At 36.5% G+C, this 18,426-nt stretch overlaps 1 protein-coding gene across 2 annotated transcripts in view; it reads left to right on the top strand.

The window, feature by feature from the left end:
* LOC133656886 (voltage-dependent L-type calcium channel subunit alpha-1D-like) overlaps positions 1 to 18,426 on the top strand; it is a 205,076-nt gene that overhangs the window by 108,899 nt on the left and 77,751 nt on the right. For both annotated transcript variants that reach the window (XM_062057746.1, XM_062057752.1), the window contains exons 19-25: positions 1,570 to 1,699; positions 3,780 to 3,839; positions 11,840 to 11,946; positions 12,935 to 13,022; positions 14,596 to 14,703; positions 15,016 to 15,068; positions 15,132 to 15,278. In XM_062057746.1, the coding sequence (XP_061913730.1) occupies positions 1,570 to 1,699; positions 3,780 to 3,839; positions 11,840 to 11,946; positions 12,935 to 13,022; positions 14,596 to 14,703; positions 15,016 to 15,068; positions 15,132 to 15,278 (693 nt within the window). The remainder of the gene's footprint in view (positions 1 to 1,569; positions 1,700 to 3,779; positions 3,840 to 11,839; positions 11,947 to 12,934; positions 13,023 to 14,595; positions 14,704 to 15,015; positions 15,069 to 15,131; positions 15,279 to 18,426) is intronic.

The raw sequence follows: 18,426 nt of genomic DNA on the forward strand, positions 1-18,426 counted from the left end.
ACCTTTTCTTACCTCTTTCTATGATATATTTTCTTACCTTTTTTACCTTTTCTTAACCTTTCTTAATTTTTATTTTGTCTTACCTTTTACGTTTTCTTAGATTCTCTTACCTTTTCTTACTTTTTCTGACCGTTTCTTACCTCTTTCCCTATTCTTACTTTTTCTAACCTTTTTTCACCTTTTACTTAATTTTTACTTTGTCTTACCTTGTATTAAATGTCCTTACCTTTTCTTGTGTGTATATATATATATATATATATATATATATATATATATATATATATATATATATATATATATATATATATATATATATATATATATATATATATATACCTAATGTTTTACTGCAAAGTAGCAAACAATATTTGTAATAATAAAGATATGAATGTAATAATAATATATAATAATATGCTAATAAGATAAAATACAAAGATTTTACTAAACAATAGTAATAATATAATACGATTTGACAAAATAATAATATATGAATAAGATATGATGAAATAATAATAATAGATGAAATAATAATAATATAAGATATGATTAAATAATTATATAATTATAAAATATGATTTTGATTATTATATGGTTATATTAGTAATATAATGTTAGGATACGATGAAATACTATTATTATTATATTATTTAATCATATCTTATTATTATAAGCTATGAATAAATAATAATACTATAACAATAAGTTCTGATTAAACAATCATGTAATAATGGGATATGATTAAATAATATAAAAATAAGATACAATGAAATAATAATATAAGATATAGTCAAATGATAATATTATAGTAAGTTATGATTAAATAATCATAGTATAATAAGATATGATTAAATAATAATATAATTATAATATAACACTTAATAATAATGATACAATTACAATGAATTATGATTAAAAAACAATAATATAATAAGATATGATTAAATAGTATAATAATAAGATATGATGAAGTAATAATATACTAATAATAAGATATAAAAATCTAAAATAAGATATGATTAAATAATAATACAAAATATGATTAAATAATATAAGATATCATTAAATAATATAATATATCATTAAATAATATAATATATGATTGAATAATATAATAAAATATGATTAAATAATATAATATGATATGATTAAATAATAATATAATAATAAGATGTGATTAAAATAATAATATAATAATAGGATGTGATTAAAATAATAATATAATAATAAGATAAGATTAAATAATAATGATATTATTATAATAAAATATGATTAAATAATAATAATATAATAATAAGATTTGATTAAATAATGTAATAAAAAGATATGATGAAGTAAATATATACTAATAATAAGATAGGATGAAATAATATACAGTACTTATTATAGGATGTCATGAAATAATAAGTTACTAATAAGATATGATGAAATAATAATAATATAAGATAGGGTGAAAAAATTGAAATATATTATTAAGATCTGATGAAATAATAATAATATCAAAATAAGATGTGATGATAATAATAATAAAAATAATAATAATAATAGTGATATATGATTTTGTTGAGGCAGGTTGCGAGTGAGATGTCACCAGCTGATCAACCACCAGATCTTCACCAACCTCATCTTGGTCTTCATCATGCTGAGTTCTGTTTCTCTGGCTGCTGAGGACCCGATACGTACTTTCTCTGCTCGTAATACTGTACGCATATTTATTTACTGTACACATCACTATTACCCCATATGTACTTTCTCTGCTCGTAATACTGTACCCATATTCATATTTACTTACTGTACACATCACTATTACCCCATACACACTTTCTCTGCTCGTAATACTGTACGCATATTCATATTTACTGTACACATCACTATTACCCCATACGCACTTTCTCTGCTCGTAATACTGTACGCATGTTTATTTACTGTACACATCACTATTACCTTATACGTACTTTCTCTGCTCGTAATACTGTACGCATATTTATATTTACTTACTGTACACATCACTATTACCCCAAATGTACTTTCTCTGCTCGTAATACTGTATGCATATTTATATTTACTGTATATTCATATTTACTTACTGTACACGTCACCCATTACCCCATACATACTTTATCTGCTCGTAACACTGTACGCATATTTACTTACTGTACCCATCACTATTACCCCATACATACTTTCTCTGCTCGTAATACTGTACGCATATTTATATTTACTTATTGTACACTTCACTATTACCCCATATGTACTATCTCTGCTCGTAATACTGTACACATATTTATATTTACTTACTGTACACATCACTATTACCCCATATGTACTTTCTCTGCTCGTAATACTGTACGCATATTTATATTTACTTACTGTATATTCATATTTTTTACTGTACACATCACTATTACCCCATACGTACTTTCTCTGCTCGTAATACTGTACGCATATTTATACAGTATTTAGTTACTGTACACATCACTATTACCCCATACGTACTTTCTCTGCTCGTAATACTGTATGCATATTCATATGTACTTACTGTACTCATCACTATTACCCCATACGCACTTTCTCTGCTCATAATACTGTACGCATATTCATATTTACTTACTGTATATTCAGATGTATTTACTGTACACGTCACTATTACCCCATACGTACTTTCTCTGCTCGTAATACTGTATGCATATTTATATTTACTTACTGTACACATCACTATTACCCCATACGTACTTTCTCTGCTCGTAATACTGTACGCATATTCATATTTACTTACTGTATATTCATATTTATTAACTGTACACATCACTATTACCCTATACATACTTTCTCTGCTTGTAATACTGTACGCATATTTATATGTTCTTACTGTACTCATCACTATTACCCCACACGTACTTTCTCTGCTCGTAATACTGTACTTTTATTTATATTTATTTTATGCAGACATCACTATTTCAATATTAGTACAATACATCAATCCCATCCATTTTCTACCGCTTGTCCAGTTAGTACAATACAGTTCAATATTAATAGTATTATCCATCCATCATTTTAACATAAACACTTCTATGGGTGTATTTATATGTATTTATTAGTACAATACAGTTCAATATTAATAGTAGTATTTTAACAGATAATACTTCTTTGGGTGTATTTATTAGTACAATACTGTTCAATATTAATAGTAGTATTTTAAAATAAATACTTCTATGGGTGTATTTATATGTATGTATTAGTACAATACAGTTCAATATTAATAGTAGTATTATATCAGATAATACTTCTATGAATGTATTTATATGTATTTATTAGTACAATACTGTTCAATATTAATAGTAGTATTTTAACATAAATACTTCTATGGGTGTATTTATATGTATTTATTAGTACAATACAGTTCAATATCAATAGTAGTATTTTAACATAAATACTTCTATGGGTGTATTTATATGTATTTTTTAGTACAATACAGTTCAATATTAATAGTAGTATTTTAACAGATAATACTTCTATGGGTGTATTTATATGTATTTGTTAGTACAATACAGTTCAATATTAATAGTAGTATTTTAACAGATACATACATATAAATACATCCATAGAAGTATTATCTGTTAAAATACTACTATTAATATTGAACTGTATTGTACTAATAAATACATATACATACATTTCTAATGTCAATAACTTGTGTGTTAGTTTTATTGAAGGGTGTTGTTGATATTTCCGTGTGTGTGTTCGCTGGACATGTTGCCATGGTGACCAATTGTTTGTTGCAGGTCCTGGGTTATTTGGACTATGCCTTCACCGCCATCTTTACTGTGGAGATCGTCTTGAAGGTAAACTACAAGTGTAAGTGTGTGTGTTTCTGTGTGTGTGTGTCTGTGTATTTGTGTCTTTGTGTGTGTCTATATATGTGTGTGTGTGTGTGTGTGTGTGTGTGTGTGTGTGTGTGCGTGTGTGTGTGTGTGTGTGTGTGTGTGTGTGTGTGTGTGTGTGTGTGTGTGTGTGTGTGTGTGTGTGTGTGTGTGTGTGTGTGTGTGTGTGTGTGTGTGTGTGTGTGTGTGTGTGTGTGCGTGTGGGCGTGCACGCGTGTGCGTATGTGTGTGTGCGTGCGTGTTGTTGTTGAAGGTAAACACGGTGGCTGACTGGTGCTGCTTGGTCTCCATGGTTTTGTCAGCCTGTGGTTGTCAGTCATGGTTTTTCAGTGGTTTTGATTTGATGGATGGTGCTGGTTGTCGGGTGTTTGTGGTGCACCAGTGGCGGCTGGGTCCGTTGCAAAGGAGTGGCGCTAGTGTGGTTTGTGGTGCACTGGTGGCTGCTGGATCTGGTGCAAAGGACTGGTGCTAGTGTGGTTTGTGGTGCACTGGTGGCTGTTGGGTCCTGTGCAAATGGGTGGTGCTAGTGTGGTTCGTGATGCACTGGTGGCTGCTGGGTCCGGTGCAAAGGGGTGGCGCTAGTGTGGTTTGTGGTGAACCGGTGGCTGCTGGGTCTGGTGCTAGTGTGGTTTGTGGTGCACTGGTGGCTGCTGAGTCCGGTGCAAAGGGGCGGTGCTAGTGGGATTTGTGGTGCACCGGTGGTTGCTGGGTCCGATGCAAGGGGGTGGCACTAGTGTGGTTTGTGGTGTACCGGTGGCTGTTGGGTCTGGTGCAAAGGGGGTGGCGCTAGTGTGATTTGTGGTGAACCGGTGGCTGCTGGGTCTGGTGCTAGTGTGGTTTGTGGTGCACTGGTGGCTGCTGGGTCCGGTGCAATGGGGTGCCGCTAGTGTGGTTTGTGGCAGCACATGCGGGAGGTGGTTGTCGGGGCTAGATTACTTTTTGGCTTTGTTTTTGTTGGTTGGCTTGTCGTGTGTCGGCCCGGGCCTGCCCTCGCACTCTACCACACCGTCCTTCAAACCCGATGTCATGCCTGGGTGCGGGCTTTTCTGGGGTTGTCCCTGGGGAGACTGGGGTCATGCGGCCAAACCTGTGGATTTGCAAATCATTGTATTCTCTTTTTATTTACCATTTACACAACGTGACAACTTCACTGCTTTTGGGTTTTGAATATATATACTGTATATATATATTAGGGCTGCAACTAACGATTAATTTGATAATCGATTAATCTGTTGATTATTACTTCGATTAATCAATTAATAATCGGATAAAAGAGACAAACTACATTTCTATCCTTTCCAGTATTTTATTGAAAAAAAACAGCATACTGGTGCCATGTTCTTTCAACTTGCCAAATAAAACATGGAAAATGTTACAAAAATGCACACTATTGACACCACTGCTATAGATAATAAAAAATTGAATCTGATAAATCTATCGATAAAAAGCAGAGCCTGACGACGCATGCACGTTTATCACAACTCTCTCGCTCTCTCTGTCTCTCCTCCTCCCTCACGAATGCTGCTGCGTGCACAATTTGTTTTGTTTTTAACCTTCTTAACCCTGAACGTACATTGAAAATACACGCAACCCTAACTCAAAATGCCGGGCATTTGAGGCATTTAAGAAACACCGCCCCGCAAAAGAGGACATGTCCGGTGAAAAGAGGACGTATGGTCAGGTAGTAGCCCGATCGCTGCTAGCATGCTAGCAGTGATCGGTTTCACCGGACATGTCCTCTTTTGCTAGCATGCTAGCAGCTAACGGGCTACGATAGACTGACCATACGTCCTCTTTTCACCGGACAGGGCGTAGTTTCTTAAATGCCTCAGATGTCTGGCATTTTGAGTATTGTTTACACAACGTGCAGTACGCTACTTAATATGTCCGTGTGGAAACTCGTTCGGTACACCTCCGCACCGAACCAAAACCCCCGTACCGAAACGGTTCGATACAAATACACGTACCGTTACACCCCTATTATTTTGATTATTGTTTCTCAGCTGTTTGTAAATGTTGCAGTTTATAAATAAAGGTTAAAAAAAAATAAAAAAAATAAACGTAGCCTCAGCGCATAGCATAGATCCAACTAATCGATGACTAAATTAATCGCCAACTATTTTTATAATCGATTTTAATCGATTTAATCGATTAGTTGTTGCAGCCCTAATATATATATATATATATATATATATATATATATATATATATATATATATATATATATATATATATATATATATATATATATATATATATATATATATATATATACCTGTTTTTGTGGCAAGGTCTGTAAGAACCTGAGAGGCCTGAGGATCCACCAGACCAGAATGGGCTGCATAAGGAGAAAACAAGCTGAGCAATGCACAGAGCCCGGGCCTAGTACTAACCCTGGTGAGACGGAGGAGGAGCAGGAACCGGAGTCACCCCACAGTGTCCAGAACCGCCAAGCTCAACATGCTTCACCCGGCAAACCATCTGAACAGCACCGGGTCTTATGGCCTGCTGCAAACAAGGAATCTGAATGGCGACAGTTTGACGAGGATGTTGATGCTACCTTTGAAGCAGCATGCAGAGGGGAAGTTGATTGGCGACTGTAGCTGATGAGTACGCTGATCATCAGCATGGGTGCTGAGAGATTCGGCATTCAACAACCCAAGGCTCAGAACATCACCAGGCCAAACCGGCAGGAGACCAAGATCGCCTTAAAACAGCAGCACAAGAGGGCGAGTGAGGAGGAAAGACCAGCCCTGTCAGAGCTCATGCACATCCTGAAGCAGAAGCTCATCTCTCTCCGTCGTGCTTAGGGGCATAGGAGAAGGGGCAGAGAGAGGGCGCGCAAGCGCACTGCCTTCATAGCAAATCCTTTTGTATTTACTAAACAGCTGCTGGGGCAGAAGCGGAGCGGGACCCTTGTCTGTTCTGAAGAGGAGATCAATCAGCACCTCAGTAACCCATACAGCGACAGTAGGAGAGAAGAAGATCTGCCCCCTTGTAGAGGGATACCCACACCATCAGGACCCTTCTTCCAGTTTAACATCAAAGAGCCCACCTCGGCAGAATTCAGGGACACCGTCCGAGCCGCAAGGACCAGCGCAGCCCCAGGCCCGTATCGGACTCATCAGCCACAGCAGGCTTTGTCGCTGAGTTTAAACTTGACCTCTGGACTGCCGCAGTTTGCATAGTCGTTACGACTGACAGAGACCTGATGGATATATATATTTATAATATTTACGTATATAATATTTTTATGTATAAGTATGTATATATATGTGTATATGTATGTACTGCATATATGTGTATATACACTACCGTTCAAAAGTTTGGGGTCACCCAAACAATTTTGTGGAATAGCCTTCATTTCTAAGAACAAGAATAGACTGTCGAGTTTCAGATGAAAGTTCTCTTTTTCTGGCCATTTTGAGCGTTTAATTGACCCCACAAATGTGATGCTCCAGAAACTCAATCTGCTCAAAGGAAGGTCAGTTTTGTAGCTTCTGTAACGAGCTAAACAGTTTTCAGATGTGTGAACATGATTGCACAAGGGTTTTCTAATCACCAATTAGCCTTCTGAGCCAATGAGCAAACACATTGTACCATTAGAACCCTGGAGTGATAGTTGCTGGAAATGGGCCTCTATACACCTATGTAGATATTGCACCAAAAACCAGACATTTGCAGCTAGAATAGTCATTTACTACATTAGCAATGTATAGAGTGTATTTCTTTAAAGTTAAGACTAGTTTAAAGTTATCTTCATTGAAAAGTACAGTGCTTTTCCTTCAAAAATAAGGACATTTCAATGTGACCCCAAACTTTTGAACGGTAGTGTATATATATGTATATGTATATGTGTATATGTGTGTGTATGTATGTATCCATCCATCCATTTCCTACCGCTTGTCCCTGTATGTATGTTATATTAAAATAGATAACTTGTAATATTATTATATTAAAATACATAACTTGTAATATTATTATATTAAAATAGGTAACTTGTCATATTATTATATTAAAATACATAACTTGTAATAATATTATATTAGAATAGATAACTTGCAATGTTATGATCTTAAAATAGATAACGTGTAATATTATTTTATTGAAACACATAACTTATAATATTATATTAAAATAAATAACTAGTAATATTATTATATTAAAATAAATAACTTGAAAAATTATTATATTCAAACAGATATATTGTAATATTATTATGTTAAAACAGACAACTTGTAATATTGGGCAGCACGGTGGTCCTGAGTTCAATCCCGGGCTCGGGATCTTTCTGTGTGGAGTTTGCATGTTCTCCCCGTGACTGCGTGGGTTCTACTCCGGCTTCCTCCCACCTCCAAAGACATGCACCTGGGGATAGGCACCTCCCACCTCCAAGGACATGCAACGGGGATAGGCCCCTCCCACCTCCAAAGACATGTACCTGGAGATAGGTTGATTGGCAACACATAATTGGTTCTAGTGTGTGAATGTTGTCCATCTGTGTTGGCCCTGTGATGAGGTGGTGACTTGTCCAGGGTGTACCCGCCTTCCTTGTCCAGGGTGTACACCGCCTTCCTTGTCCAGGGTGTACCCCGCCTTCCTTGTCCAGGGTCTACCCCGCCTTCCTTGTCCAGGGTGTACCCCGCCTTCCTTGTCCAGGGTCTATCCCACCTTCCTTGTCCAGGGTGTACCCCGCCTCCCGCCCGAATACAGCTGAGAGGGGCTCCCGCGACCCCGAATGGGACAAGCGGTAGAAAATGGATGGATGGACTTGTAATATTATTATATTAAAATAGATAACTTGTAATATTATTATATCAAAATACATAACTTGTAATGTTAATATATTAAAATAAATAACTTGTAAAATTATTATATTCAAACAGATATATTGTAATATTATTATTTTAAAAATAGATCACTTGTAATATTATTATATTAAAACAGACAACTTGTAGTATTATTATATTAAAACAGACAACTTGTAATATTGGGCAGCACGGTCGTCCTGGGTTCTTTCTGTGTGGAGTTTGCATGTTCTCCCCGTGACTGCGTGGGTTCTACTCCGGCTTCCTCCTACCTCCAAAGACATGCACCTGGGGATAGGCCCCTCCCACCTCCAAAGACATACACCTGGGGATAGGCCCCTCCCACCTCCAAAGACATGCACCTGGAGATAGGCCCCTCCCACTTCCAAAGACATGCACCAGGAGGTAGGCTCCTCCCACCTCCAAAGACATGCACCTGGGGATAGGCCCCTCCCACCTCCAAAGACATGTAACTGGGGATAGTCCCCTCCCACCTCCAAAGACATGCACCTGTAGATAGGCCCCTCCCACCTCCAAAGACCTACACCTGGAGATAGGCTCCTCCGACCTCCAAAGACATGCACCTGGAGATAGACCCCTCCCACCTCCAAAGACATGCACCTGGGGATAGGCCCCTCCCACCTTCAAAGACATGTACCTGGGGATAGGCCCCTCCTACCTCCAAAGACATGCACCTGGGGATAGGTTGATTGGCAACACTTAATTGGTCCTAGTGTGTGAATGTTGTCTATCTGTGTTGGCCCTGTGATGAGCTGGTGACTTGTCCAGGGTGTACTCCGCCTTCCTTGTCCAGGGTGTACACCGCCTTCCTTGTCCAGGGTGTACCCCGCCTGCCTTCCTTGTCCAGGGTGTACCCTGCCTTCCTTGTCCAGGGTCTACCCCGCCTTCCGCCTGAATGCAGCTGAGATGGGCTCCAGTGACCCCACGCGACCCCGAAGGGAACAAGCGGTAGAAAATTGATGAATGGACTTGTAATATTATTATATTAAAATACATAACTTGTAATATTATTATATTATGCTGATGATGCCAATAAACTATCAATCAACCTAAATAAAACAAAATATATAATTTTTGGAAATACGAAAAATAACATACAGTGTCATATAAGAATTGATGATATGGAGATAGAAAGGGTGTATTCAACAACATTTTTGGGAATCTATATAGATGATAAATTAAATTGGAAACTGTACATAAATATACTCAAGACAAAGATGGCAAAAATTATTGCTATGTTACATCAAATTAAAAACTCTGTAAATCAAAAGGCTCTTAACATGTTATATAATTATTTCGTACTCCCATATCTTAATTATTGCGTTGAAATCTGGGGTATTAATTACAAATCAAACATCAACTCTATGTTCTTACTTCAAAAGAAAGCCATTAGAATTGTAAATTATGCGGATTATCATGACCATACCAATGCTCTCTTTATTAAATTAAAAACATTAAAACTGCACGATCTTGTTGACCTCAACACTGCTATTGTGACGTACAAAGCTCATAACCACATGCTGCCTGGTTGTCTACAGAAGAGGTTCAAACCTAGGGAGAGTCCCTATGACCTCAGAGGTTCAGCTGTCTTTCAGAAAGCAAACAAGAACAATCTTAAAAGGTAGATGTGTTTCTGTCAGGGGGGTTCAACTGTGGAACAGCTTGGATGATTCCTTAAAATGTTCCATTTCCATTCAAACATTTTAAAAAATCTTTAAGACCAATGTCTTGGAAAAATACATCACTCTTGAATCAACACAGTAGTTAATACTATGATCAATGTTAATTAAAAACTAAATGTGGGACATAAATAATAATGGAAGTATAATTGTTTGTATATAGTATATAATTGGTGCAAAGGTTTAACATGTGTACAAGGATATTTCACATGCCTTTCCTGTATATATAATTGAACAGTATTTATGTTGTGTACAATGTGTATTTATAATATGTTGTGAAAAGAAAATTTCATATTTTTTGGAAGTTCATCTTGTATTTGACTTTGTTTATAGGGTTAGGCGCAATAAGTGTTCAACTTCAGCCTAAACCCTTTCGGTCTGAAACATTTTTAATTTATGAATGTAAAACTGTTTGTTTATGAATGTACAACTGTTTGTTTATGAATGTACAACCGTTTGTTTATGTAAAACTGATTGTTTATTTTGTTGACCATTGACCGAAGAAATTATAATAAACTAAAACTAAACTAAACTAATATTATTATATTAAAATACATAACTTGTAATGTTATTATATAAAAATAGATAATTTGTAATATTATTATATTAAAATACATAACTTCTAATATTATTATATTAAAATAGATAACTTGTAATATTATTATATTAAAATACATAACTTGTAATGTTATTATATTAAAATACATAACTTGTAATATTATTATATTAAATAGTTAACTTGTAATGTTATTACATTAAAATACATACATTTTAATATTGTAATATTGTAATAATATTATATTAAAATAAATAACTTGTAATATTATTATATTAAAAGAGATAACTTGTAGTATTATTATATAAAATGGTTCAGCAGCTGCACGACCGCAGAGAGAACGGCGCTCCTGAGGGTCGTAAAGTCTGCCCAGAAGATCATCGGATGCCCCCTCCCCTCCATGGCTGATCTGTACAGCGCCCGCTGTCTCAGGAACGCACAGAGCATCCTGAAAGACCCATCCCACCCCGGGCACTGCCACCTAGAACTGCTACCCTCGGGCAGACGCTATAGGGTGCTAAAAGCGGGCACAAATAGACTAAAAAAACGTTTTTACCAAAGAGCCATAGTAGCATTAAACAGGCTCTGAGTGAGCACAATGTGTCCGTCATGTCCTCATGTGTCATGTCTTTTTAATTTTTTCGGACTATAATGTGCAATAATGTTATATGTGTATATGTATACAGTATATATGCATATGTATGGATATATGCATGTGTGTGAATATATACATATATATAGATACATATCTTCTTTTTTTATCTTTTTTTACTATTTATATTACTAAATTATTGTGTATGCACCTTAGGGGATCTGCTCCCATTTCGTTGTTCTTTGAACCTGTACACTGTAATAATGACAATAAAATGATATTAGTATAATTGTACTTTGTGACAGATGACAGCATTTGGAGCGTTCTTTCATGAAGGAGCTTTCTGTCGCAACTACTTCAACCTGCTGGACCTCCTGGTGGTGGGCGTGTCCCTCATCTCCTTTGGCATCCAGTAAGGATCAATACACTTATTGATTATGATAAGATTGTCTATTTCACTTCTTCACAAGTAAGTATCAATACACTTATTGATTATGATAAGATTGTCTATTTCACTTCTTCACAACTACACCAGGGTGTCCTCATCCCACATTGGTATTGGGTATCGCTCTGATATCACCCAAACATGTATAGATATGTGGTTGCATGTAAAATATGTGATGGCATGTGCGATACAAGCAGTACTGCAGTGTGTGTGTTTACTTGTGTGTGATATCAGGTGCGATAAAAACAGTCCTGCAGCGTGTTTACTTGTGTGTGATATCAGGTGCAATACAAACAGTCCTGCAGCGTGTTTATGTGTGTGTGATATCAGGTGCAATACAAACAGTCCTGCAGCGTGTTTACTTGTGTGTCATAACATGTGTGATACAAGTAGATTGTTTACTTGTGTATATCAGGTGCGATACAAGCAGTCCTGCGGAGTGTTTACTTGTGTGTGATATCATGTGCGATACAAACAGTCCTGCATAGTGTTTTACTTGAGTGTGATACCATGTGTGATCAAGCAGTCCTGCAGCGTGTTTACTTGTGTGTAATATCATGTGCGATACAAGCAGGCCTGCAGTGTGTTTACTTGTGTGTGATATTATGTGCGATACTAGAAAGCATCCAGTAACAAAAGTGTCTGCATCATGAGCTTGGCTTTAATGAAGTGACCACTTGTCGCAAAAAATAACAATGACCACTCAACTACAACTTAAAGACAGCATGAGCCCGTTCCAGATGATAATAATAAATAAGTTAGCGTTTTGGATCTATGTTGATATCGGCCAATAGTCAAGGCTGCAATATCGGTATGGTATCAGAAGTGAAAGTGTTGCATGAGGACGCCCTGTCATTGAGAGTAGTCTGTGTACAGCAGATGATTAGTTCATCTTAAGCTTACACATACTGATCATAATTTGGATGTGAACAATGACTTGGTGTTTCCTTGCCAGGTCTTCTGCCATCTCTGTGGTGAAGATCCTGCGAATACTGAGAGTCCTGCGTCCCCTGAGGGCCATCAATCGAGCCAAAGGACTGAAGGTCATGGGAATACATGTTTGTTTGTTGTGTTGACCTTCACAAGGTCATAGAAATACAAGTTTGTGTTTGTAGTGTTGACCTTCACAAGGTCATTTAAATACATGTTTGTGTTTGTTGCATTGACATTCACAAGGCCATATAAATACATGTTTGTTTGTTTGTTGTGTTGACCCTCACAAGGTCATGGGAATACATGTTTGTGTTTGTTGTTTTGACCTTCACAAGGTCATATAAATACATGTTTGTGTTTGTTGTGTTGACCTTCGCAAGGTCATATAAATACATGTTTGTTTGTTGTGTTGACCTTCACAAGGTCATGGGAATACATGTTTGTTGTGTTGACCTTCACAAGGTCATGGGAATACATGTTTGTTTGTTGTGTTGACCTTCAGAAGGTCATGGGAATACATGTTTGTTGTGTTGACCTTCACAAGGTCATGGGAATACATGTTTGTTTGTTGTGTTAACCTTCACAAGGTCATGGGAATACATGTTTGTTTGTTGTGTTAACCTTCACAAGGTCATATACATACATGTTTGTGTTTGTTGTGTTGACCTTCACAAGGTCATGGGAACACATGTTTGTTTGTTGTGTTGACCTTCAAAAGGTCATAGAAACATATATTTGTGTTTGTAGGTTTGACCTTCACAAGGTCATATAAATACATGTTTGTGTCTGCTGTGTTGACCTTCACAATGTCATGTAAACACATGTTTGTGTTTGTTGTGTTGACCTTCACAAGGTCATGGAAATACATGTTTGTGTTTGTAGTGTTGATCTTCACAAGGTCATAAAAATACATGTTTGTATTCATTGTGTTTACTAGCATGTAGTCCATTATATGATCTGTGTTTTCTAGCATGCACTCCAATATATGATCTGTTTTCTAGCATGTAGTCCAATATATGATGTATGTTTTCCAGCATATAGATTAATATATGATGCATGTTTTCTAGCATGTAGTCCAATATATGATCTATGTTTTCTAGCATGTAGTCCAATATATGATGTATGTTTACTAGAATGTAGTCTAATATACTGTATGATGTATGTTTACTAGCATGTAGTCCAATATATGATGTAGTTTTCTATCATGTAGTCCAATATATGATGTAGTTTTCTATCATGTAGTCCAATATATGATGTATGTTTTCTATTATGTAGTCCTATATATGATGTATGTTTTCTATCATGTAGTCCAATATATGATGTAGTTTTCTATCATGTAGTCCAATATATGATGTATGTTTTCTATTATGTAGTCCTATATATGATGTATGTTTTCTAGCATGTAGTCCAATATATGATGTATGTTTACTAGCATGTAGTCCAATATACTGTATGATGTATGTTTTCTAGCATGTAGTTTTCTATCATGTAGTCCAATATATGATGTATGTTTTCTATTATGTAGTCCTATATATGATGTATGTTTTCTAGCATGTAGTCCAATATATGATGTATGTTTTCTAGCATGTAGTCCAATATATGATCTATGTTTTCTATCATGTAATCCAATATATGATGTATGTTTTCTAGCATGTAGTCCAATATATGATCTATGTTTTCTAGCATGTAGTCCAGTGCGTGTTTGTGGCCATCAGGACAATTGGTAACATCATGATCGTCACCACGCTGCTGCAGTTCATGTTTGCCTGTATTGGAGTGCAGCTTTTCAAGGTACACTCAACACAGTATACACACACACACACACACACACACACACACATTTTTAAATACATACAGACACACACACACACACACATATATACATACATACATATATATATATATATATATATATATATATATATATATATATATATATATATATATATATATATATATATATATATATATATATATATGTGTGTGTGTGTGTGTGTGTGTGTGTGTGTGTGTGTGTGTGTGTGTGTGTGTGTGTGTGTGTAGATGTAGATATATAGACATGTGCTGGCGTTGTCATGACAACATGATGCTGTGTGTGGGCAGGGCAAGTTTTATCGTTGCACTGATGATGCCAAGTCCAGTCCTGACGAGTGCAAGTGAGTCCAGAATCTTGGTTCCTGTCAAGTTCTTTGGTACCAAGTGTGCTCCTGATGCCACAGAGGAACCTACATCCTGTACAACCATGGCGACACGGCACTTCCTGTCATCAAGGAGAGGGTGTGGCACAACAGCGACTTTAACTTTGACAACGTCCTGATGGCCATGATGGCGCTCTTCACCGTGTCCACTTTCGAAGGATGGCCCACGTGAGCACCTTACTATTATTATTATTGTTATTACCTTTAACTAACTATCATTATTATTACTATTATTATTATTATTATTATTTGTATTATCTTTAAAACATTCTCATTATTATTATTACTATTATTATTATTTATTTTTTTATTAGTAGTAGTAGTATTTTTAGTGTTTTATTAAGCTTAACAAACTATCATTATATTACTATTATTGTTATTATCTTTAACAAAGTATCATTATTATTATTATTATTATTATTATTATTATCTTTAACAAACTATCATTATTATTACTATTATATATATTATTATGACTATCTTTTACAATTTATCATTATTATTACTATTATTTTTTTATAATTATTATTATCTTTAATTAACAAACTATCATTATTATTACTAGTATTATTATTTATTATTATAAATAAATGATAAATGGGTTATACTTGTATAGCGCTTTTCTACCTTCAAGGAACTCAAAGCGCTTTGACAGTATTTCCACATTCACCCATTCACACACACATTCACACACTAATGGCAGGAGCTGCCATGCAAGGCGCTAACCAGCAGCCATCAGAGGCAAAGGGTGAAGTGTCTTGCCCAAGGACACAACGGACGTGACTAGGAAGGTAGAAGGTGGGAAATGAACCCCAGTAACCAGCAACAATAAAATATAATATCTAATAAACCAATACTGATGAAGAAATACTGATGTAAAGGGTAGGTGTCGCTCTGTTTTCTGTTTCAACATGTTCTATCTACACTTCTGTCAAAATGCAACAATCACTCACTCCTCTCCTCCTCGACACCCGACACCAGCCCTGGACGACACCACACATCCAGGCATGGATCCGACACCAAGCAGCCACAGGATCACACACCGGTCACACCCAAAGTCCTCATGTGTCCAGGGACGCATCCACCGACTCCACAAACATAATATGAATTTTGAGAAAAGGAAAAAAGACTTTGCGACGGTAAAAAAAAACATCGATGTAATCTTAGTGGTATCGACTACACACGCTCCTGCACTTGGCATCACCACAGTGGACGTCAGGTGCAGATCCACCCATGGCGCCCGTCCACACTGCGACGCCGGTGAGCCACCGCATCCTCCCACGGTGTGCAGCGAAGCACGCCCAGCCACTCCTCGTCCTCCAGCGACAAAGACACCAGCTATTGATCTCGCTGCCACCGGCCGTCTGACAATGACATCCTCGTTGTTGCAGAGGAAGACCGAGTCCCACTCCAACTATGGCTGACGTAGTCCACCGAAGAGGATCCGGAAGTGTGTCCGGGTCTCGGATGGCACCGCAGAACATAAAAGGAGGTCCTGGGCAAGAACACCGTCCGCGCCACCGGGAGAGAACCCGGAAGATCCAAGAAAAGGCCCCGGATGAGGAATTTCCCGCCTATCTTTAACAAACTAACATTTTAATTACTAATGTTATTATTATTATTATTATTATTATCTTAAATAAACTATTATTTGTATTATCTTTAACAAACTTGTTTTATTACTATTATTATTATAATTATTATCATTTTTATTATTTGTATCTTTAACAAACTATTAGTATTACTATTATTATCATTATAATAATAATAATTATTATTATTATTGTTATCAATATTTGTATTATTTGTATCTTTTACAAACTATTTTTACTATTAATATTTTATTATACTATCATTATTATTATTATCTTTAACACACTATTATTAATAACAGTAATATTATTATAACTGTTATTATTATTTTTAACCATGTATTATTATTATTGTTATTATAATTATTATTATTAGTAGTCGTAGGATATTTAACACACTATTATAACTATATTATTATTATTATTATTAACATTATTATTATTGTTACTATTTATATTATTATTATTATAATTATTATCTTTAACAAACTAATATTATTATTAATTTTAACACACTATTATTATTTAACACACTATTATTATTATTACTATTTCTTTGATCATCACGGCTGCCTCGGTGCTCTGTTTTGTTTGTTTTTGTGCGTAAATGGTGTGTCTGCGTGCTCTTACACCCGCAAAGAGCTACTATCAGATCAATCACCCCTACGGACTTATTACCACACTTCTACGGACTTATTACCACACTCCTACGGACTTATTAGACGGTGTGGCGCTGTTGGGAGAGTGGCCATGCCAGCAACCTGAGGGTCCCTGGTTCAATCCCCACCTTCTACCAACTTTGTCACATCGGTTGTGTCCTTGAGCAAGACACTTCACCGCTGCTCCTGATGGGTCGTGGTTAGGGCCTTGCATGGCAGTTCCTGCCATCAGTGTGTGAATGTGTGAATGTGGAAATAGTGTCAAAGCGCTTTGAGTACCTTGAAGGTAGAAAAGCGCTATACAAGTATAACTCATTTACCATTTATTACCACACCCCTCCGGACTTATTACCGGTCATTTTAGCGTCAGCTGCGGATTTGGTCCATTCATTGATCAAAAGAGGGAAGCCGCACCGAAGAGGAAAGAGAGCGGGAGCCCTCGTCCGTCTCCACAGACAAGGATTACACACACCCTTACCTGGCATCTTTCTCTCCAACGTCCGCTCACTTCCCAACAAGATGGACGAGCTAACGTCGCTGATGAGAAGAAATAAGGACTTTTCCTCGTCTTGTGTTTTGCGCTTCACGGAGACGTGGCTGAGCGCCAGTGTCACGGACAGCGCGGTTCAACTGGAGGGCTTTCATCTTCTCCGCGCGGACCAACACCCGGGGCTCTCCGGCAAAGCAAGAGGCAGTAGGGTCTGCTTCTTCATCAACAACAGCTGGTGTACAGACGTGACGGTGATATCCTAACACTGCTCTCCTGCTCTGGAATATATTTTCATTCACTGTAAACCTTTTTACTAACCGCGTGAGATCATTTCATTCATACTGGTGGCTGCCTACATACCGCCCAGCGCGGACGTGCATGACGCTCAGTGCACGCTTGCAGACCAGATCTTACATGTGGAACGGTCTTTTCCGGACTCTCTTATTATCGTGCTTGGTGACATTAACAAGGGAAATTTGAGCCAGGAATTACCTAAGTATAGGCACTTTATTAAATGCCCGACCAGAGGAGAACATTTTGGATCACTGTTACACCATAATAAGCAGGCCATACCA

This window comes from Entelurus aequoreus, linkage group LG01 (genome assembly GCF_033978785.1).
Source record: "Entelurus aequoreus isolate RoL-2023_Sb linkage group LG01, RoL_Eaeq_v1.1, whole genome shotgun sequence".
NCBI lineage: Eukaryota > Metazoa > Chordata > Actinopteri > Syngnathiformes > Syngnathidae > Entelurus > Entelurus aequoreus.